The sequence below is a fragment of the Rattus norvegicus genome, chromosome 10 (genome assembly GCF_021556685.1).
Source record: "Rattus norvegicus strain SHRSP/BbbUtx chromosome 10, alternate assembly SHRSP_T2T, whole genome shotgun sequence".
Classification (NCBI taxonomy): Eukaryota; Metazoa; Chordata; class Mammalia; order Rodentia; family Muridae; genus Rattus; species Rattus norvegicus.
Genome location: NC_141543.1, coordinates 66,411,903 through 66,435,895, shown reverse-complemented (window position 1 = coordinate 66,435,895; position 23,993 = coordinate 66,411,903). Strand labels below are relative to the sequence as shown.

The 23,993-nt window shown below is 47.7% G+C and overlaps 1 protein-coding gene across 2 annotated transcripts; it reads right to left on the bottom strand.

Annotated features, from left to right (window-relative positions):
- Nucleotides 1-230: 230 nt before the first annotated feature.
- Nucleotides 231-21,107, bottom strand: Inpp5k (inositol polyphosphate-5-phosphatase K). 2 transcript variants are annotated; one of them, XM_087570571.1, is made up of 12 exons: nt 20,928-21,107; nt 18,911-18,983; nt 18,523-18,631; nt 14,565-14,681; nt 14,038-14,213; nt 13,381-13,492; nt 11,601-11,710; nt 3,419-3,587; nt 2,209-2,346; nt 1,880-1,963; nt 1,643-1,747; nt 231-1,478 (listed from the first exon to the last, which is right to left on the bottom strand). In XM_087570571.1, the coding sequence occupies exons 3-12, from the start codon at nt 18,619-18,621 to the stop codon at nt 1,419-1,421; spliced, it is 1,170 nt and encodes a 389-aa protein (XP_087426697.1). In that variant the 5' UTR covers nt 18,622-18,631; nt 18,911-18,983; nt 20,928-21,107; the 3' UTR covers nt 231-1,418. The 2 variants fall into 2 exon arrangements, with proteins under 2 accessions (XP_087426697.1, NP_001013881.1); NM_001013859.1 differs by having other exon boundaries at nt 1,208-1,478; nt 18,911-19,018; nt 20,928-21,090.
- Nucleotides 21,108-23,993: the final 2,886 nt, after the last annotated feature.

Genomic DNA, 23,993 nt, shown 5'->3' with positions numbered 1-23,993 from the left:
GCTTCATGAATCAGAATAGCAATGCTGGTAGTTTTGAAGGATTCTGGGTCTTAGCAATAGCTCTCTTAGTGACTTGTCAACAGGTATCGTGCATTTTCTGGATACCTGAGACTCCGGTGGGTAAGGCAGGGTAGGATGGGTCACAGATGCAAGGCCAGTCTCCAGGCCCCATTCCTATATTTTGGTCCTTTGCTCCCCCCCCACCCCCCATCAAAGGAGTCACACAGGAGTGTGAATGCCATCTTTATAATTACCCTCTGCTGTAACAGCACACAGAGAACACACAGCAACAGCTCACTATGAGCCTGGGGGTTCTTAACACCCAGTGGCTCCCAGGATAGAATACAGAACCTAGAGCAGCTAGAGTGACTTATGACTTAGGTCACAAGATGGACAGAGAATCACAGGGCTAGACTCCCTGAGGTGTATCCTGGGAGAGGTGTTGAGTCACTGTTGGCAGAAGGCATCTGTCGGGTACGGATAGGCTATCCACATGGCACCTGGAAAGTGCTGAGTCTTCTTCTTGCCACTAGCTCCTTCAAAATGTCCAGTCTAGTTCCTCTGCTGCTCCCCACTTCTAGGTCCCAGCAGGGCCCGGGGGAGGAGCAGTGCTTTGCCAATGACTCAGGCTGGGAGTGGCAGCAGATGAGCTTGATCTGAAGACCACTCTAGAGGACAGTGGCTAAGGCTCCTCCTCCACCGGTCAACTGTCTGTAAAGGGCAGGCGGGTGGGGACATGGGGCTCCACTCCTCTGCAGAAGCTAACCTGAGGCCCTAGAACTTCCTGGTCAGATCCCACTCTTAGAGTAGAGATGGGCATTGCTATCTACTTCCGCCACAGTGCTTCAGCTGAAAGCAGGGCTCTCAGAGCCTCTGTCATCCCCGTGGGAACAAACCATGAGATTCCAAGACTTTTGGAACCTGGTGCTGTTTGTGCCACCCAATTTACAGGGCCTGTACAAATGTGAACATCTCCCCCACCCCGGGCAGCCCGAGGAGGCCCAGGATGGTGTGATAGGAATGCAGGCCTGTGCCAGATAGGGCATGTGCCTGGCACGACTGCTTGGATGTGAGAGGGAGTGTTTATGTGTGGATGAGAGGGAGAAAAAAGAAATGGCATGCAAGCTAGTGGAAGCAAGCAAGTCTATGTGCAGTGGACAGTCTCCAAGACCTCGCCATTGACACACTACTCTGTTTCAATCACATCTCTGTAATAAAAAACCTGTATTAAAGGGCCAGTTCATCTGGACTAGAGAGAGCAGAGGAGGTTGGCTGAGCTCCCCTGGGAGGTGGGGAGCTGGAGGAAACTCAGATGCCTCCTCAGGGGCTGGGCCAGACCCAGCGCTGCTGGCAGTGCTGAAGCACAGCTGGCTTCCAGCTCTAGCCTCCGCCCTGGATTCATTCACTCCCATCTGGGCTCAGAGCTGTGGTTCAAGCTCAGACAGTGTGTCCTCTCTCAAAAAGAAGCCGGACGGGATCTGCAGGGGTAAAACATGTAGCAGAAGAGGTGAGCAGAGTTCTTACCTACTTTCCTGATGGTCCGCCCACCACCCAACAGATAGAGCTCCATGGGCATAGCCCATAGTGTGCCTCCCAGATCCTTCAAAGTAACCTTCCCCTTCTCCCAACAGCAACCCCTTACCTTGAAGGGTTGACTTATCCCCACTATAGAGTGCAGGTTGTTGCTATAGTAACAGAGAAGAAACTGCTCCTCCGTGTCAGGGATAGCACTGATGTTGATATACACCTGGGGCAACAGGAATGGGGTCAGTTCTAGGGCTTGAGCCATTCCCAGTATAGTGGTAAATTATCCAAACACTTTCTTCCTTCCTTCCAGAAGACAAGAATGTTTAGGCAATTCTGCATGTCAGAGACGTACCTGGTTTGGGTTGTTACCACGGGAGACTTGGTTGTCACCGACCCAGACATAGGATACATAGTCATTAATGTGTCGCATCCCCACCTGTGAGTGGGGATCAGGCAGTCAGTCAGGGCTGAGGAGGGTATGAAAGTCCTAAGGAAAAGATGGTCTTACTGCCAGGGTTTGTCTTAACACTAAGTCTTCTCTTTCCTGACAGGCCCTAAGTTGGACAGGGTCCCTGGGGTGAACCAGAGTAAGCTCTTCAGTTGTCTCTGGCCAGCTCCTGTGGGCCCCAGTGATGGACAAACCAGGGGATAATGGACTCCCTGCCTTGCCTGCCATATCACCTTGTATAGTCCGATCCAGTCCCAGGGGCTGCTGAGGAACTCTGGGGTGGAGGTGTAGTTGATCAGCATGTCGTTCTCCTTGGTCCACAGGTATTCAGGCATCATAGTGATCAGTGGGACAGACATCAGTGGGTTCAGCTGTACACAGGGGTGAGTGGTAGGCTGAAATCCTTAAGGCAACTGTTCCTTATTGTGTTCTGCTAGAGTGGTAGGGGCAACAGGGACACCTAGAGCAGTGGGCATAGAACTTTGCTAGGCTACTTTAGCTGACCCTAGCTGGCCAGTAGGAAAGAGAAAGAACCAAAGGCTTGTCACAGGGAATGCTTGCCCTGCCAGGGGAATGGGGTCTAGAAGCAGGTAAACAGCACAAAGCCCAGAACTGAGGGTGTGCATGGATATGGGAAAAGGGACCTGGTTTAAGAAAAGAGGTCGGGGGGGTGGAGGGCTGGAGGGCTGGAGAGATGGCTCAGCGGTTAAGAGCACTGACTGCTCTTCCAGAGGTCCTGAGTTCAATTCCCAGCAACCACATGGTGGCTCACAGCCATCTGTAATGGGATCTGATGCCCTCTTCTGTTGTGTCTGAAGAGAGTGACAGTGTACTCACATATATAAAATAAATAAATAAATCTTTAAAAAAGAGAAAGAAAGAAAGAAAGAAAGGAAGAAAGAAAGAAAGAAAGGAAGACAGACTGACAGCCACTCTCTTCCGAGGTTTCTGCCTCTAAGGCCCCAATTCAGATTTGTAGGGAAAGGCTCTGGTGAGAACAGCTGTAAAAATGTGGAAGGACCAGTACTGGAGCTGAGAGGAAAGGCAGTTTAGCATGGCCAGCGGTGCACTGTTATTAGGTGGCAAGATATAAAGGATGGGCAGAGCTCCCTCTGCAACTCGATCTAGACACAATTAGGACAAATAAAAGGAAGTTCTACTTCACATAGTAGGTAATAAGCATGATGAAACTCATTAACCTCCAGGGAGAAAACCAAGAGGAAACAGAAGCCTATACACAGAGGGCCTCAACATGCTTCTGACAGAGAGAGCCATCAACAGTTCCTAGAAGCACTGGGATACCTGAGCTGGGAGGAAAGACAATCATGTCCTCCTACAGGTGTCCCCTGAGACTGCCTGACTTTACAACCCAACCCCGAGGGTTTGGTAGTGTGGCCAGCACAGCTATCCCTCTGCCAGGTTTTGGGAAGCCCAGAAGTTCACCTCCAAGTCGAAGGTGCCAGTGACAGGCTTATGGTCACTGATGCTGTATGTCATGTGGCTGACATAGTCCTTCTGTGTCAACAAGAAGCCGGAGGGGTTGGCCTTGGCTGGCTGCCGCTTCAACCTCCACAGGATTCGGTCAGTCCACGCAGGCTTGCGTTTTTTCTCACTTAGGAGGAAAAGAATGGGAAGAAAAGAGTTGGCATGAGCAGGAATGTGCCTCCATGTGTCTGCTTCAGGGTCTACCAGCACTCAAAGACTTCTGGCAGGTGACGAGTATCCAACAGAAACAGCAGCATCAACCACCGACCCTCTGCTAAGCCCACATGTTTATCAATTAAGCTGCAATTTAGGGATGTTCCATTTAAGGCACTCCTTAAAGAAAAACAAAACAGAAAAGAACCTAGGTTGGGTTTTGAAGATGTAGGGACTCAGACTTGAATTTGGGGAATGCTTGCCACAGGCCTGTGGTTAGTAGGGTTACCACTCACCCTTTACAGGAGGGAGACTGAGCCTTAGAATGGGAATCATTTCCCAAAGCCACAGAGTTACTAAGTGGTGCATCCAGGACTCCAGGCCAAGCAAGCAGCCTGACCACAGAGCACGTGCTCTTAACCACCACACTAACCCTCTTAGGCTGCAGCTCCCTCTTCTTCAAAATGGAGATGAGAGCAGCTGTTACCTCACAGGGCTGCTCAGACAACTAGAACAGGCCTCTGTCTGAAACAAACTGCCTGTAGAACTCGGTCAGTGTGGTTAGACGGGGTCGCCTGCAGTCCAGGCTGGCCTCAAACTCTCCACACCCTGGAGGATGACTCTGAACTTCTCGTCCTCCTGCCTTCATCGGTGTACAGGCGATGCCCAGTTCATGTGGTGCTATCCGCCTTCGGGCTTCTGTCAATACCAGGCAAACACTCTCACCTGCGCTAGATCCCAACTCTCACTGTCAGTCTTTGTTCTCAAGAGTTATCAGAAAGAGCTTGCCATGTAAGGAAGAGGGTCTGAATGAAAATCCTTGTAAAACTCAAAACTAAAGTAAGCATAGTACTAAGGAGAGGGGTGGCAGGCAGACCCCTGGGGGAGGCCAGATCACTGAGGCCAGTAGAACTGAGCTGGTGAGCTCCAGCTTAGAAAGTGACGCTGTTTCAAAGAGTGAGGTGGGAGCCAGGGTTGGTAGTGCATGCCTTTAATCTTAGCCCTGAGGAGGTAGAGGTCAGCCTGGTCTACACAGTGAGTTCTAAGACAACCAGGGCTACATAGAGACCTATCTCCACCTGACCCCACAAAGAAAAAAGAAAAAAAAGGGGGGGGGCAAGGAGTAAAGGTGTTTGCCACCAAGTTTGACAACCTGAGCTCGATACCCAGAATGTGAAAGTGAGAACCAATGCTCAGAAGCTGTTCTTTGATTATACACATGCTATTGCAAAAGTACCCTCTCCACTCACCAAAAATGTAAAATATGTTTAATTTTTAAAAGGAAAACCAAACAATTGGAGACACTAGACACTAACATCTGGCCTACACACATTCATATTCATGTTCATTCATATTCTCTCCCACTCCAAAAAGAAAGCCAGGCATGGTGGCTCATGCCTACAATCCCAGCACCTGGCTGGCTAAGGCAGGAAGGCCATTTTGACTTTGAGCTCAACCTGGGCTGTACAGAGTTCCAAGCCAGTATTGACTACAGAGTGAGCTCCTGTCTCAAGGAGGGAGGAAGGCACTGGAGAGATGGCTCAGCAGTAAGGAGCACTGGCTGCTCTTTCAGAGGACCTGGGTTTAATTCCCAGCAACCACGAATGTTAACGACCACCTATAACTCCAATTCCAGGGGATCTGATTCCCTCTTCTGATGTCTGTGGACAGCAGGCGTGCACGAGGTGCACAGACACAGGTGGGCAAAACACATAAAATAAAGAAAATAATTAAAATTGTAAAAAGCTGTGGAGTGATAGAGGACGGCATGGATGCTGGCCTCTGATATCCGCAGACACATGCACAGGTGATGGGCAAGTGCATCTACCTACATGTACACATGCACAAACCACAAACAGAAGAGTAAGCAACAAACAACAACAAAAAATAAACCCAAAATAGAAAAAAAATGCTTTCCAGTTAGGCATGGCGGTGCACACCTTTAATCTCAGGACCACAGAGGCAGAGGCTGATGGATCTCTGTGAGTTCAAAGCCAGCCTGGTCTAGAGAGCAAGTTCTAGGACAGCCAGGGCTATACAGAGAAATCCTGTCTCAAACAACCCAACAACAACAACAAAAAATGCATCCAGTCATAACGTACAGTCTTCTATGTCTCAATCACTGTGAAAGTTGCCATCTCCCGCTTTCTTCAGTCCTATTTTTACCAAGGACTTCCAGTGCATTGTTAAGCAGCAGCACGTCTTTCAGTGAATGATAGCAAGGTAAACTGAGACTCTGGAATCAGAGGCCAGTCGGAGGAAGGCTCTGGTCTGGTAATTCCAGAGCTGTCCCCTCCGGCAAATGACTTCACCTCTCTGCAGCTCAGTTTCCTGAACTTTCAGACTGTGTGATAACAGAACTTACTTCAAAGGGGCTGAGGTGTCAAGGAGTGGCCAAAAAGTGGAAACTCTGGCTAAACCACCTTCTGCTTGTCAGCTCCTAAGGCTGTTTCCAGATGCTCACCTTTCTGGGGTTTTTGTTGTTTGTTCAGAGACAGGGTCTTACTAAGTGCCCCTTGCACAGCCGGGACTCACTCTGTAGACCGGGATGGCCTGGAACTCACAGATCCACCTGCCTCTGCTTCCCCAGTGTCGGCATTACTGAGAAACTGCCTAGCCCCTGTGTTGTTGGTCACCATGAGCATGAGATGCCCAGCAAGGCTTGCACCATGATGAGAGACGCACAATGCATGTCTTTAAAGCCCACACTCTCCCCAATTCTGAGAATTAACCAAGAACCCAGACCTTTGTGTCTGCAGTCCTGAGCCAGCATCGGCCTCCTCCCTCCTCAGCATTTCTCAGCCAGCCCTTCTTCCTACCTTTTCTTTAGCATCTGTATTGTTCATCTCTTCCAACAAGGCTTACCAAATGTCAAGTAAGAAAGATTGACAAGCAGGGTCGGCAGGGCAGGTGTGGTAGTGCACCTTTAACCCTAGCAGAGTCAGGTGAATCTCTGTGAGTTCAGGGCCGGATTGGTCTACATAGCAAGCTAGAGGACAGCGGGGGCTCTATAGTGGGACTCTTATCTTTTTTTTTTTTAAAGATTTACTCATTTATTATATATAAGTACACTGTCGCTGTCTTCAGACACACCAGAAGAGGGCATCGGATCTCTTTACAGATGGTTGTGAGCCACCATGTGGTTGCTGGGAATTGAACTCAGGACCTCTGGAAGAGCAGTCGGGTGCTCTTAACCGCTGAGCCATCTCTCCAGCCCCCGGGACTCTTATCTCACAACAGGGAAAAAAACAAAAACCAAGCAAACCAAAGAGAGTCAAGGAGATTCTTTTTGCAGTGCTAAATGGAAGCCAGGGTATAGGTGACCATTACTGAGCTATACCTCCAGTTCCTCGACTTCGTTGTTTGGCAAACAAAATGCAAATTAAATATGTTCAAATATTATTGTATCTATCCTTCAAGTCCCACATTTCTTGTAATTTAAAAGTGGATCCTTAGTGTATTATGCACTGTGACACCTGTCCTATTGACTGCTCCAATCTTTCCAGTGGTGCTGTCTTTCATCTTTTAAAAAAGATTATTCACTTTTATTTTATGTATATGTGTGTTGCCTGCATGTAAGTTTATGTTCACAGTACCCAAAGAACCTCTGGAACTGGAGTGATAGATGGTTATGGCTGCTGTGTAGGCGCTGGGAACCAAACCTGGGTCCCCTGCACATGTAATGAGTGTTGTAACCCTCTGAGCAGTTTCTCCACCGTTTCCCACGGTCCTGTCTTACAAGTCCTAGTTTTTCTAAAGCTGAGACAGGCTACTCTGATCTGGTGGAAGCTGTGTGTTGGCCCACGGCTTGTGCTTCCTCTGCCCCTCCTCTCCCAGAGCACCTCCCTTCAGAGCAGCCAGAGCTGTCTACAGTATCCATCAACCTCAAGGAGGCTATCTGAATGGATGGTTTCAATATAACTGTCTCTCAAATGAATGAACACACTTCACTTTCAGAAAACTAAAGGCAAAAACTGCAAGATTCTCTAGATTCTAAAACAAAACAAAACAAAACAAAACAAACAAAAAAAAAAACAACAAAAAAACCCAACCCAACCAACCAACCAAAACCCCACAGGGAGCCAACCTACTGACCCCAGAGGAGCTGTGCACATGATACTCTGTGTTTGGTGTCTGTATGAGAGCACGATTCACTTTAGCTCCCTATGGACAGATTTGAAGTGCCTCATTGAACTCTGGAGCATGGTTAGCTGGTCAGACACTTAATGTGTCCGTGACACAAGTCTTGACTAGCTTTGATCACAATATCCCCTGCTCAATCTGCCCAGTCTGCATCCATAATGATTACTGTAACAACACCTGGTGCAATACCTGAGTCTAATAGGATTTCCACCCTGCCCTCAGCCCCTCCACCCTCCCCTGTAATGGAGCTGACCTCGGTTCTCATTACATCTTGGCTCGGGAACACTGCACAGCTAATGAACACTGCATTCTGAGCTCTGCACACAAACCATCCACAGTCACTTTGTATAGTGAGACACAAATCACCTATAGTCACTTAGGACAGCTACACAGGCTAAGGTCTTATCCACTCCCAGTGTTACTCATCAGTGCTGCTCAAGGACTAGAGCCCGCCCTTCCTGTCTACCAACATCGCTGCCTCCTTCGTGTATGTCCTAAGGTGTATAGCTGAGGCAGAAGACCTGCCTAGTGCACGTGGGACTCTGGATTCAACCCTCCTGCAAAAACAAACAAACAAACAAACAAACAAACAAACAAACAAGCCTCTTCTTGACAAGTCTAATTGACACCTCCCTCCTGTCTCTGGCTTCCAACTTCCTTTGGCACTTCATTGAGTTCTAGAGAGGTACATCGAGTTCCAAAAAGTCCCTGTCATCGGTGGGTCCCTTTGCTAGTCTGGCTCGAAAATTGTTCTCAGGCTCCCAATTAAAACACTGGCTAAAGGGGCTGGGGATTTAGCTCAGTGGTAGAGCGCTTGCCTAGGAAGCGCAGGGCCCTGGGTTCGGTCCCCAGCTCCGAAAAAAAAGAACCAAAAAAAAAAAAAAAAAAGAAACCAAACCAAACCAAACCAAACCAAACCAAACCAAACCAAAGCAAACCACCGGCTAGATGCTGTGCTTATACCCGGGACAAACACAAATTAGATGCAGGTTCCGTGCTCTGGGTATCAAGAGACCCGCAGTGGCTCACTACCCAGTACCTCACACATAATAATTCCACCAGCAAACTGCATAGATGTCCTAGGATTTGAGGCAGGCAGCACGCTGGGTAGTAAGCAGCTTTGTGATTCAGGAAGAATCTTAGCCCCAGTCCATCTGACTGCCCATCTGACTGCCCAGCTGTTTTCAGTGGGTCTGGAGCCTAACCACAGAGGGGTGCCTAGGCAGGAATAGTGGACATCATGATTGAAATACTCCTGTCTAGGGCCAGAGTGTAGATTCTCAGCACATTTTAAAATAAATGCCTGTAATCCCAGGGATGGGGATGTCTCTCAGAGATAGCCGAATCCCAGCACTACCTGATCAGCAAGACTACGGCCAGACAAACGGTGACTGCCAGATTCAGTGAGAGACCCTGCCTTTAAAACAAAACAAAACATCCAACCAAAGCCTGGTCTGGAGGCTTTAATTCCGGTACTCAGGAGGCAGAGACCAGCAGATCTGAGTTCCAGACCAGCCTGGTCTACTGGATGAGTTCCAGGACAGCCAGGACAACACAGAGTCCCTGTCTTAGAAAAAACAAAACTGGGCTGGGGATTTAGCTCAGTGGTAGAGCGCTTACCTAGGAAGCGCAAGGCCCTGGGTTCGGTCCCCAGCTCCGAAAAAAAGAACCAAAAAAAAAAAAAAGAAAAAACAAAACCAAACAAGACGGAGAGCAATGAAAAGAGACACTGACCTCTGTACATATATACATGCTCACAAAAACACACCAAAAAAATACAAGTAAAATATAATCCCAGCCACCTGAGAGGCAGAAGCATAAGAATCATGTCTTCTAGACCAGCCAGGGCTACATAACAGGGTTTCTCTGTGTAGCCCTTGACCTTCCTGAACTACTCTGTAGACCAGGCTGGTCTCAAACTCAGAGATTCATCTGCCTCTGCCTCCTGAGTGGTGGGATTAAATATATGTGCAGAATTAAATGGTGCGAATCTTTTTGCACAACACCTGGAACATGGTAAGAGCTCAGTGTCAGCCACAGTGAGCTATTATACAACAATAAAGATCTCCATCTTCCTTAGCGGTGTTTTGTTTTGTTGTCTTCATGCTCTCCCTTTGCTCCTGCTGGAAAGACTGGTTATGAATTATTTGTGTTTGAATGGAGGGAGGGGGCAACTAGGGCTTTATGCATGCTAGGCAGGCACTATCCCACAGAGCTGCAGGCCGAGCACTGTGCTTAGATGAAATGGCACAGGTGAAAAGTACTATGCTCAGACACACATCTGAACCCAGCTCAGCCATTGGCTAAGCTCCCTGGGGCCTGTACTTACTACCAGATCTAGCTGCTTGTCAGGACTTAGAGTCTGCTGTAGTCTCTATCCTATGCCCAAAGGGGATTGCTCCTACTTGCTCAGGCTTGAACCCAGGGCCTTGCATGTGCTAGCTAACTATTTTAACACCAAGTGACACCTTCAGTGCACACTGACGTCTTGAGGTGCTGGCCTCCAAGGCACCAGACGGTTATTGAGGCCTGCTAAGTTCCATGTTACTACTCAAGTTCAGTGAATGGCTGCAAAGAGCAGAGCAGCATCTCCCTGCAGCTACAGTCACATCAGCCAGCCAGAACTTGTCCTCTTACCTATTTTCCAGCCTATTCTGCTGCCAGGATGCCCTCTGTCTCCAGAGTGCATTGCCTTTTCTTGTGTAGACTGCCCTAGCCCTAGCCCTGTCTTGCTCTGTATCCCTGAGATGGTGTATCCTTTCCTGTTTCCTTAGTAAGGACATTTAGGCTTTGTCAAACATTTCCATACATGAAGTCCATAGCTACCTTTTATCCTGGCCTGCTGTAGATACCTAGTCCCCCTTTTACTGCTAGGGGTCTGGGTCACCCTGCTGGTGTCTCCCCAACTAACAATCAACTTGTTGGGAACCTGCTGCCAGAGTTGTTCTTGTTCTCCATTTAAGCCTCAGGTTTTGGTAGTCACCTGGTCCTTTCTCAGCTCTTGGTCTTCGTGTAAGACCACCCCCACCCCCACCTGAAGAGATCAAGTTAAATATTAACCGTAGATATCGCCCGTGCCCGCTGGGTGCCTCGTCCTGGGCTAAGCATAGGTAAGGTCTCAGCCAACTCTTACTAAGCTATGGACACTGAGCACCCCACTTCCTGACGGCCAGCAGCAGAGCCAGACCACCTTGCAGCTGGTGAAGATGGCTGTGAAGACTGTCAATGTCTGGGAAGTTTTTCCCTTTTTTTGGGTGGGTGTTGCTGTTTTGTTTAAAGACAGGGTCTCACATAGCCCTAGTTGGCTTTGAATTTGCTGTGTAGCAAAGGGTGGCTTAGCCTGCCCCTCCCCAGGCAAGGATTACAGCTGTGCAAACCCATGTCTGGTTTTCCAGTATTTTTCATCTCCTTACACAGTAGTTGACTCACTCTGAGTTTGGGGCCGGGGAACTTTGTAACTATCTTAGATAACCTTTCTGCACCCATGTATGAGGTCTAGAAGGCCTTGAGAAGAAGAGGCTCCCAGAATGCTTTGGTGCTCCCCCTCCTAAGCCAGGGCTGCCTCTGCCATTTCCTTTAGCCTCTCCTTCAAAAACCTTCTCCCCGATACTCCATTCTTGCTGATATGAGCCTTTCCTCCCTCTCTCAGACCAGTCTGGGAAGTTCCCGCAGTCAGAGCCTAAGAAAGGGCCAGCAGGTTCCACTCCGGAGAGGTGATGGCTGGATTCATTCCTGCCCTTCTAACATTTCTACTCTGTGGCATGCCCTAACCTCCACCCTGCTACTAGGGGTGGCTGGTATTCTAAGACTTCCAGAGCCTCCTCGGCACTGATGTCCTCCTCACCTGGTGTCATAGTTGTTGGAGTGCCTGTCAAACTTGTAGGTGGGTGGGAAGAGCAGTGGGCCTTCCTGGAACTCCCGGAGCAGCTGGTCCTGTTTCTTGGCAATGAAGAGCTGTAGATACAGACACAGTCCCCATCTCCTCACAGTCACTAGGTCAGCCCACCCTCCTTGCAGTCATTGCTTCAGCAGCCCCACATCTTCTGAAAAATGGGACTTTATAGGACCAGGGAAGCAGCTGCCTGACATTTTCTCTGCTCCCTTCCCTCTGTAGACAGCAGGCGTTGAGTTCCCACTGTCTGGAGGTTATTAGGAAGCTTGTGTCAGAGGACATAGGAAAGCCAAAGCCCCCAAAGGGGTGGCTATTCTTCTCTAAGAGGTAACCAGGCTGGGGAGAGGAGAGGCTGATGTATGTTATTATGCCAGGGCTCCCCAAAGCACCTTCTCCTAGCTCTTTTTAGGGGGATGCCAAGATTTCACACTGTAGCTTAGACTTGGCTGGAGCTAATGTAGCCAGGGTGGCATCAAAATCAAAACAATCCTCCTGGGGCTGGAGAGATGGCTCAGCGGTTGAGAGCACTGACTGTTCTTCCCGAGGTCCTGAGTTCAAATCCCAGCAACCACATGGTGGCTCACAACCATCTGTAATGAGATCTGATGCCCTCTTCTGGTGTGTCTGAAGACAGTTATAGTGTACTTACACATAAAATAAATAAATAAATATTTAAAAAACAAAAACAAAACAAAACAAAACAAAAAAAAACAATCCTCCTGCCTCAGTCTCCTGAGTGCTAAGATTATAGGTACGAACAGGTATGCCCAGCCTGGCTCTCTATTCTTGACCATGCCAATGATTTCTCTAGGTGAAGATCAGCACTCACGATATGGCTGCCCCATCTCCTCATGCAAAACCTGGTTAGACTCTTCTTCCCAACCCATGGATAAAGGAGAACAGATCCCAGACAATGTGATCACTGTTGTTCTCTGAACATTTCGCAGACCTCCATAATAGGTTCTGATCACACACACGCATGCACACACACACTCACACACACACTCACACACTCTCACACACACACTCACACACATTCACACACACTCACACACACATACACACTCTCACACACACTCACACACACATTCACACACACACTAACACACATACACTCACACACATTCACGCACACACACTAACACACATACACTCACACACACTTACACACACACTCACACATGTACACACACACTCACTCACACACACACTCACACACACATTCACGCAAACACACTAACACACATACACTCACACACACACTCACACACATATACACACATACATATTCACACACATACACATTCACACACACTCACACTCACACATATACACACACATACACATTCACACACACTCACACTCACACACACATTCACACACACACTAACACACATACACTCACACACACTCAAACACACACTCGCACACGCACACACATTCACGCACACACTAACACACACTCACACATGTACACACACACTCACTCACACACACACTCACACACACATATACACACATACACATTCACATACACACACTCACACACACATGTACACACACACTCACTCACACACACTCACACACATACACACACATTCACGCACACACACTAACACACACACTCACACACATATACACGCACATATACATTCACACACACACACACTCACACACACACACATTCACACAAACTCACATTCCCTACCCCAGACATCTGCTCACTTAATACCTGATCTTTCTCCCACAGCTCTTTGTAGCGCTTCTTTGTTATACACTCCTGAACAAAGAGCAGCCCAAAGTCCTCGATTCGAAAGTTCATGTCTCCAAACCACAGAATGAGGCTTCAGGAAAAAAAGGAGGGCAGCCTGAGGGTTTGCGATGAGGTCAGTGAAGAGGCACGGGCCTGTTGAGCACAAGAGCTGCTGAGGGGGAAAAAGCTGAGGGGAAGGTAAGCAGCTAGACTCCAGGAGAGCAGCAGGTGAAGGCCAGGACAAGCTTAGGTCCTATAGGACAGTCCTTGGCTCCAGTGCTATTACTTAAGTTAAAGGGCTTTCCCAGAGGAGCACATGGCAAATATGAGGAAGGCTCTACCTCCTGCTCCCAAGCTGCCCATCAGGACAAGCTAATAAACAGCCCTGGGTGAACTCAGGAACCACCAGGGCCTTGACCGGGGATGTTTACAGTTGTCCAGGGTTCCTAGGAAGGACAGAGAGGCCAGAGGAAAGGAGACATCAAGCAGGCAAAGCTGAGTGGTATAGCAGATGGGACACCAGGAAAGGGGTTGGGAGAGGGAGCCCTCCTGACTGGCAGGAGAGTAGACTTGGTCAATGCTAGTCTGGCTGGCACGGGAGAGGACAGGGATGACAGTTTGTAGCTTCAGGCTCACTCATGGTCCAGGATGTTGGGGACATCATATCCCTCAAAAGTCAGACTCTCCAAGATGCGGTCAAAGTGCTCCAGGCGCTGGTCATTGTTGTACATGTGGGGAGGCAGGTGGCAGTTGACGATGCTGACATAGTAGCCGTAAAGCTTCAGACAGATGTTGATTCCCCCTTTGTTCCCCTGGTAGGAAAGGTGGGAAGAAGGGTGGGGAGAGACTCTGGATTGTATACATACCCCTCTTTTCCCACGCTGGGTCTGAGGAGAGGCTGTCTTACCTCCCCCAGGATTTCAGCCATAGACACACAGCTTCCCAGCTAATTCTTCCATGCACAAAGCTCAATACCCAAATCTAGGATCTCAGGAATATCCAGGCCCTGCTGGGATGGCAGGGTGTGGGGTGGGTTATGGGGATGGGTATGCAGGGTCCTAGGCTACACAGAATATGCAGACTCAGTTGACTTCCCCTGTTTTGCTTAGCTTTGCAAAGCGTCCCTTGTTAGCTCAAGTCTCAGACCAGAGCTCAGTCCTTACCCAGTACCCGTAGAGGCCAGTAGGAATGGATTTTGTAGAGATGATCTGGATGTAGGGCAAATGCTGATACTTGGCAAAGACCAGTAAGAGAAGCCCCTGCATACGGACTTGAGAGATCTGCATCGAAGGGCAAAGGTCATTTATTAAACTGCGAAGGCCAATTGCATCCCTACTAAGCCCAACTAGGGACTTTTAAGAGTCTGAAACCACATGCAAATCCCTGCCTGAAAGTCTATGGAGCCCAGTTTAAGTCTAAATTTCAGCTTTTTCCTTTTTTCCTCTGAACTGCAAACAATGTGTTCCAGGGGGCTTCCAGGGCAGCTCGCCACTAGAAAGGCACTGCTTGCCCAGCCAGCCCATGGCCATGGAGCTGCTTCTCTTACATATGCTGTCCTAAGAGCCCTGGAGACTTCCACATCTTTTAGCCTCTCTTCCCATCGAATGAAGCAGGATAACACCATGCCTACATGAAGGTGTTATTTTTTTGGTTCAGTGTATATCTGTGTGTAGGTGAGCATTGTGGAGGTTATTGGGTGTTCTGTTCTATCAATTTCCACCTTGTTCCTTTGGAACAGGATCCCTCACTCACCCTGGAGCTAGGCTGGTGGCCAGTAAACCCAGTGAGTCTCCTCTCTCCACTCCCCCATAGTGCTCATATATGGGTGCTGGGATCCAAACTCCTGGAGAAGCCATTGCAACAAGTGTCCTAACCCACTGAGACATCTCTCCACCCTACTCCCCTTTTGATACAGGGTCTTGCTAGGTGTCCCAGGTAGATCTTTTTTTTTTCTTTTCTTTTTTTGGGGGCTGGGGATTGAACCCAGGACCTTGCGCTTCCTAGGCAAGCGCTCTACCACTGAGCCAAATCCCCAACCCCCCAGGTAGATCTTTAACTGCCAATCCTCCTGCCTTAGCCTCTTGAGTGCTGGGATTACAGGTATGTGCTCCCATACCCACTTTGGCTTAGGGACTCTTCAACATAAGCAAGAACAAGAGAGACACTTTTAGGGTGCAGTTCTGAATCTTGAGTTGACTGATAGCAATTCAAATGCAAGAATTAACTGACTCTACACCTACTTACTACACCCATTCCTAATGCTGAGGACCAATTTCAGAACTCTATGCATGCTGGGTAAGCATCTGAATACTTTTCTATACATGTTCTAGCCCAGTAAAACAGTACCATTTAAATTGGTGTGTGTGTGTGTGTGTGTGTGTGTGTGTGTGTGTGTGTGTGTGGTGTGATAACTAGAAAGTTAGGCATGATGGCATATGCCTGTAATCCTACTGCTCAGGGGGTAGAGGCAGGAGAATAAGGAGTTTAAAGCCAGTCTATGAGACACAGTTGCAAAAAAGTAAATAACTTCAGACTCTGGCTGAATGTCCACCAGGGCAGTGCACATGAAGTAAGTGTTGAGCATGGAGGCTCTGGAGGGGAAAGTAGCTAACACCCAGGAGAGGCCAAGCTTTCCCCCAGCTGTCACGAATCACTGTTCCTAGCTTGCTCCCTAGCTTGCTTGTGCAGCATTGAGATTCTGGGAGGCAGAGGAACTAGGAAGACGGTTTGGGGATTGCCAAATGCCTACTACTAGTGACTGCAGAGGTGGGGTGGGAAAAGCCCACCCCTAGTGACCCTCTTTCTCAGGGCTGGATTGTCCACCACTCCAGTAGCTGTTTCCGGAGCATGAGGTGCAAAGGCCAAGGAGGAAATCTCCGGGTGGGGAGCTGTACTGGTGCCTTCCAGGAATTATGAAACCTGATCCCCCAATCCAAGGGCAGCCCCAGCACTGCAAAAGAGTCAAAGTAGGGAGGTCCCCAAACTCAGTACTGAGCAAGGGAGGTTCTGGAGCCTGAGCCCTCTGGGTTGCTACATATGTAATACTAACCTACTCTCTAAGTCGTCTTAATTTTTTGTTTTTGTTTTTGTAACAGGACTTAAACCTATATAGGCTCTACCACTGAGCTATAGTTTTCTATTTCTCCCATTCACAACTATCTATGACAATAGAAATCTGGGCAGAGTTATTTTATGAGGGACGAAATCCCAGGGTCAGGACAGAAACCAAGAAACAGATAAGATTCAGGAGTGGAGTTACATTTAATCCTAACTAACATAGCAGGTTTGGGCCACTGGGCTTTCGCACAAAGACCAGTGCACTTGGTGAGAGAGCAGCAGGAAGCAGGGAACAGGGCAGGGAGTGTGAGACTGGGAGAATGGGGGGGGGGTTGTGAGGAAAAACTAGAGCCTTCCAGGGAAAGTTCCAGTGCGAAGAAACTAAATTGAAGGAGCTGTGGGGACTGGCAGGAGGTGACTAGACACTGGACTGCCAAAAAGGGTCCTCTGAATTCACAACAGCTGGTAAATCCCCACAAGGAACCAGCTATAAATAGGGTTTGCCCATCTATTTGGCTAAGGAAAGGAGAGACATATGCTTTGTGTTCCTAGACCTCAATTTTAGGAGGCCACATGAGTGGAATGGGTTGGGCCCTGACACAAGTTGAGCTAAGTTGGTAGGGTGGCTCCATTCCATCCTACCAATCCCTTGCCAATTTGTCAAGGCACAAGGAGTCACGGAATCTTAGGAAGAAATGAGTTTTGGGACAGGAGGTTCTTCCCTCCATGAATAGCTCCAAGTCTTCTAGAAGAGGCATCTCAGTTTGTTCTGTGGGAAACCTAAGGGTTCTGGGGTTGACACTACCCAGCCTCAGGAGAACCAAGTCTTGCATTTCTCTTTCTCAGAGCCACACAGCTCTTGCTTCAATATCCCTGGGCAAACCAGGTAACTGAATTTCTACTGAAGAATAAAACTCATCCTAGAAAGGGAACAAAAGAATTCTGGTATTTCCAAGAAGCTGTGAACTAGATACTCTGATTAGGAGTTGGTTCATGGGGTTGGGGATTTAGCTCAGTAGTAGAGTGCTTGCCTAGCAAGCGCAAGGCCCTGGGTTAGGTCCCCAGCTCTGGAAAAAAAAAAAGGAGTTGGTTCATTCATTGTGGGTACAGGGCAGAAATAAAACCCAGGGGCCTGGGGCTGGGGATTTAGCTCAGTGGTAGAGCGCTTACCTAGGAAGCGCAAGGCCCTGGGTTCGGTCCCCAGCTCCGAAAAAAAGAACCAAAAAAAACAAAAAAACAAAAAAACAAAAAACCCAGGGGCCTAAAACCTTCCAGTCAGTCTGCTATGGTCTAATGAATCCCCGAAGTCCCCAAAGTGCACTGGTCCCTCAGACTAAGAACCACTTTGCACTACACCTGTCTTCCCCTCTTCCAACTTCTGAGCCCCTCAGAACTTGATATCCATGTTCTCTGTGATATCAGCAGGTTAGCTTTGGAATTACCTGTCAGTCTTAGCATACATAAGCAGAGCAATAAAATATGATAGTTTAGAACAAAAGCCAGAGACGTGAAAAATCTGGATTCGGATTCTAGAGAGCCCATGTGATTTCTTAGCTTTGGGTTTATCTGTAAAGTATTTCTATCTCGAGAGTTAAGACTGAAAAATAACACACACCAAGAGCTTACTTATAATGCTTAACATCAAATCAACACTCCATAAATTGTAGCAAGTACTATACTCCAGAGATTTCATGCTGGGCAGTAAGAAGAGACCAGAGGGTAGGACAGGAGTGAGCACTGAGATATTGAAAAGCCCTGATGCATTACCACTAGGAATTCTCCCAAGGTGAGAAATACCTAGGTGTGAAACTGACCCCTGGACTCATAGCTCAGACCCAGGCACACTGGGACAGCATGAGGAAGGCAGGAGTTCCAGGGAGCCAAGTGTAGTATGTGAGGGTTAAACCTTTAATGAATGGGAAAGAACATGAAACGCTGAGTGGAGAAAGAGGAATGCATCAGACAAATGGTTAGCTGAAAGGGAGAAAGGGAAACCTATCGGACAAGCAATTAGAGTCAGAGTAGGTGACACACATTCCTCCATTGCCTGTAAACTTAGCTTACCTTGACAAGGTTCAGTGGAGAAAGCATATCCATGAAGAAACTGCTCCATGGGTCCTCAAAGGCAGCATCAGAAAGAAGGCTTATGATCCCATAATTCATTTCCTGCAAACTGACCATTCCAAGCCAGAGGCTCATCCCTGGCCTGGAGGACACTGCCTCTCCCACACATAGCATCAGACCTGGGTTCTGAAAACCAAGAGGTCTCCCTTCCCCAGCTGTGTGGCTGCTGCCCTTCTATCCATGACCATTGCTGACCCAGGACAAGAAACACAAGACAGGACCCACTGAGGATGAAAGCTCAAAACAAGACCTTCAGACTCCAAAATGAGGGAGGACAAGTTACATTAGTCCTCTACAGGGATGGGGGTGGGGCCCCCTAGACACCTACCCAATGATATATATGTCCAGATTCAGGTCTTCGTTGTTCAGTTGAAGTAGGTCACTGAGGTCCACAGTGGGGGCTGCAGAGGCCACATTCCATGTTACAACGTGTATGCTGTGGAGAGGATGTTAAGTCACGGAGAATGGAAGCTAAGATTTTTCCAGATAATGGGCAGAGACCTAGACACGTTTAAGGCTTCCACTACAGTGATCATTGGAAATGTGTCGGCATGTTTGTTTCATGGATTTTGTTTTTTTTTTGTTTTTTGTTTTTTGTTTTTTCAGGCTGTGTCTTACTATGCAGCCCTGGCTGGCCTCAAACGCCTTAGATAGAGATCAGTCTTCTTCTGCTTCCTAAATTCTGAGATTAAAGTTGTGTAGTACTATGTTCAACTTGTTTGTGCGTCTTGTGGTAGGAAAAGAGGAACAGGAGTGATGGACTACACAGCTTTTACCTTCCCTTCTCTGTCCCGAAAGCAGGAACCTCTTCCCGTGAACTGGCTCTTCTAGGAAGGTCTACAGTTACCTGGCAGTACCTGACACAGAGCTGCCCAGGGGAGCTCAAAAGCCATTGGCCAGAAGGAGAGGATGATGAGTTTGATAGACAGGAACCTATTAGCCCATCAGCCCCTACACCTCACTCATCCTTTATGGCTCAGGCAGCAACTCTGAATGCCCACTCCTTAACCTATGGGTTCCGAAGAGCACCAGGAAGGAGTTAGAGGTTGACTGTACATGACCGCATGCTTCAGAGCTCTGAGAACAGGAATTCAGAAAGAACAAAGTTGACAGCATATTCCCTTCCTCACTCTTACCTTGCAGATCCTTGGAGCACAACAAACTCTGCTAAGGCCTTCATTGAGCCTAGGTACAAGTTTCTGAGTAACAGGTTTCTTAATATCTGTCTCAAGAGTCTACTCTCTATTGAGAAAAGTCATCAGTTGGAACATAACATTCCAATTTCTGCTCTTTACAAGTCTCAATATCAGGAAAAATAATTAGCAGTTCTTAAATACCATCAGAAGCTCAAAAAAAGGCAAAGACTTATAGAAGCCTTCAGCGAGGGTGTTGCTATAGCAACAGCCCAAGAAGCCCAGACTGTCTCTGGGACAGAGCAAGCAGGAACTCAGCCTATACAGAGATGAAACCTGTGAGTTCCAGGAATACTGAGGCACTGAAGCATAAGACCCTCAAGATCCACCCAGAAAGGACAGGGCAGGCTATTCTAAAACATCTCCTCTCCACCAGATCCTGTTCTCAGAGGTATGTGGTCTTAAAGCATGAATTGTAAACAAAACAAAACAAAAAAAATTCTTGGCTAGCTTAAGGCAGCTCCCTGGCTCTCCCCGTGAAGATAAAATACTAAAAAAACCGCTTCTCAAGCCCTCCTGTTACTTCGTCTGGTTACAGTCTCCCCCTGCTGTCTAGCAGAGGACTACGGCAGGTAACCCTTTTACTCAATGGCTCCTTGTATTCCCAGGAACTCTAAGTGGATAAAGACTAGAACTCGGGATTTGTCATCCCAATTTTCAGTTTTAATGATTAGTAACAAATCCATGCACCGTGATTTATTGGACGATTAGCGGTGTTCCTCGTGATTAAAGAGCAAGCATGAGACCAGGTTTCACCTCGCTAAAGGATCTTATCTAAATCTGATTTCGGATTTCTAGAGATCACAGCCGGATCAAGAAGACCCCATGATGGACTGCTGAAAAGTAGGAACAAAACTTCTAATCTACAGCTGAAGAGGAGAATGTTGGTCCTTAGCAGTCTAAACCTGTGTGCTCCAAAAAAACAACTGGACACTTGCTTGGGAGCATCTGCAGTGACCAACTCGGCAGCCCAAGTTTAGAGCGTGCATCAGTCCTAGCATACATAGCCTACATACTGGCCTGACAGAATCTGGGTGTCTAAACTAGGGCAGCCTTGATCCCACTGTGGTTTTGAAACCCAGCCCCATAAATCAGACTGGGCTGAAGACAGCTAACCGCCAGGAACCTACCAGCCAACACCTGTGTTCTCACCTGAGCATAAGCTCTTTTGGTGCGCTCGGCTTCCTTAGACTCGCAGTCGTCATTATTCCTTCGTGGTAATGCTGTAGGTTCGTGTCTCAGCGCTGCAGCTACTGCGAGCCGGAGCAGCCCTTGGTCTCCGGTCTCAGCAGCACAGCTCCCTCCGGATTGTTTTTCTTCCGGATTCTGACTGCGCTTCGGCTTCCGTAGGAGGTGGATCCTGAACGTCTAGGGCTTTGGGGTGCGGTTGGGGAACAGAGGCGGGACTCTATAGCCCAGAGGCGGAGTGAAGACCGCCCCCCACCCCAGAGGCGTGTCCAACGTGTCATCCACCCCGGACGCCACACCGCCCGCACCGACGTGCGAGTGGGTGGTGGCGCGGCCGCCCAGGCCCGGTACTCCCAGTCTGCTTTGCGCGAGGGCGCGGGCGGAAGTTGCCGTGGCTCCCGGACTCGGACTGGTTCGCGGTCCCGCGGTGTACGGTCTTCCCTGCCGCCTACCCACCTTCAGAAGCCGGGAGTGGTCGGGACCCGGAGGCTCACTGTAATCTGTTCGGCCTCCCTCGCCCACACCACAAGTAATATCTCAAGTTCCTTGGCGCCCCCATAGGGGGTCTCAGAGCACTTCATTCTTTTAAGTGACTCAGTGGTCGTCGTTTGAGGGGTTTTTTTTTTTCATCTGAGACAATCTTGCTTTTTAGTCCTGGGGCTTGTTATGCACACCAAGCTGATTCTCCCACCTCAGCCGAGATTACACCACCACGCCAAACTCGAAACTAATTTTGTTGAATACAAAGCAAAAAAAAAAAAAAAAAAAATTCCAGAGAGCCATCAGTGAATGAAAACAATTCGTTGCTATTTGGCGTATATTTATGATTATTTACTTTGCCAGACACTTCGGTTTATTATTTCCTTTAGATTTTTGGGTCTTTATTTTTGAGGGCGGAGGGATTGTGCATAGGATGGTTTTTATAATTATGACTTCCCTAAGGAAATGGAGTTTTAACATAAAATTCAACGCTTGAAAGCTAAGTTAGTGATTTCTACCTTTTAGCACAACTGTAGTACCAGCTACTCAGTGATGCCTTGTCTCAAGAATCCACAAACACCCCGCTACTTTATATGTTCTGGAACCAGGTGTAGTGATGTATTTCCAAAAACTGTTTTGACTGTATGACTACTCCCAAGTTTGAGTCCAGTTTGGGCTATCTTCAGCTTACAGGCCATTAGAACTGCTGTGATTCGTTCTCAAAATTAAGGAGGGGACAACCTCTGCTACCAACTCTAACCACCTGAGCTTTACCCCTGGAGGGAAGACAAGAATCACTCAAAGTTGTCCTTTGATTCCTGCATGTAGCCATAAACACAGTAATAAGGAAAACTGAAAGGGCTGAAGAGGGCTCAGAGGTAAAGAGCAGTTACTGATGTCTGACTTCGGGTTTGGTTCCCATCACCCACATGGTGGCTCATAACCATTCTAACTCCAGTTGCAAGGAATTACTTTTCCCCTCTGGGTATCAAGCATACCAGTGGAATTAATCTTGCCCACTTGTAGTGAAATTAACAAACCTCGTCTAGTATTCTCTTTTAGGCCAAGCTGTGTGTGTGTGTGTGTGTGTGTGTGTGTGTGTGTGTGTACACCAGGCCAAGCTGTGTGTGTGTGTGTGTGTGTGTGTGTGTGTGTGTGTGTGTGTGTGTGTACACCAGAGTGCAGGTGACTGTGGAGACTTGAAGCTTCAGATTCCCCTGGAGCTGGAGTTACAGGCAGTTGTAAACTGTGATGTAGGTGGTAGGAACTGAACTCAGGTCCTCTAGAAGAACAGTACATGCTCTTAAGTGCTGAGCCATCTCTCTAGCCCTCAAAGTTTAATTTTTTTTCTTTTTAGAATGCTTTGGGCTTTTTCATTCTTTCTACCCACCCAACCTCTTCACCATGCAGCTGCTCAAAAGGGAGAGTTCTTCCAGGCAGTTGCCAAATTTACATCTTGCTTGTCTTGCTGTTTTTGCCCTGAAAATAATGAAGTATTTTAAGTCCATGACTTAAAGAAAGAAGGAAGGAAGGAAGGAAGGAAGGAAGGAAGGAAGGAAGGAAGGAAGGAAGGAAGAAAAAGAAAGAAAGAAAGAAAGAAAGAGAGGAAGGAAGGAAGGAAGAAAGAGCGAGCTGGAGAGATGGCTCAGTGGTTAAGAGTGGTTAAACTGTTCTTCCAGAGGTCCTGAGTTCAATTCCCAGCAACCACAAGGTGGCTCACAACCATCTGTAATGGGATCTGATGCCCTCTTCTGGTATGTCTGAAGACAGTGATAGTGTACTCATAAAATAAACAAATCATAATAAATAAGTAAATAAATAAATGTATTACTTAGTAGAGTAAGAGAGACAAAAGCAAAAGTGACTGTTGAGATATGCATTGCTGCATAAGAAAGCTGAACTGACAAGGGACTTTTTTAATGTGACTTTTTTTCATGCCTGTTAGGTAAATACTATCACTGAATTACATTACACCCCCAGCCCGAATCCATACTGGAATTGACTTTTTTGGACAAGGAATACTTTATTTACATAAAATGTCAGAAACACCACTGTATCTTTTCATAATCCTCTCCTGGTAAATAAAGTGGGGAGACATCAGTAGGAACTTTAAGGGTATCTAAGTTGAAAAATGGACATAGGAATATCACCAATAAGCTGGACTCCAAAAAAACTCTGTCTAGGATTTTATTAGACTGCTTTTTTTCCCCAATATACCTGTATTGGAAGATTGAGACAAAAAGGCACAAACTCACATTAAATAAACAGGTAATCTAATTAGTTCTATAAAGTGTAGTCTGTAAAAGAAGTAGCACTAAGAACCAACCCAAGAAAGTCAGAGGTCCCAGCAGGGCCTGTAAAAGGAGAATGTGGAAGGATACACACATGCCCACAACAGTGACCTGTCCTGTCCCTCCCCAGTGTCTCTCCACAAGAAGGCTGGAGCCCAGCAGGCCTTGTGCAGAGGTACTGCTGCTCCCTTTGGGAGTAAGTCAGACCTGGAAATGTAATAGAAGCAGCCAGTCTGAAGAGGCGTGGCACACTTTCAGG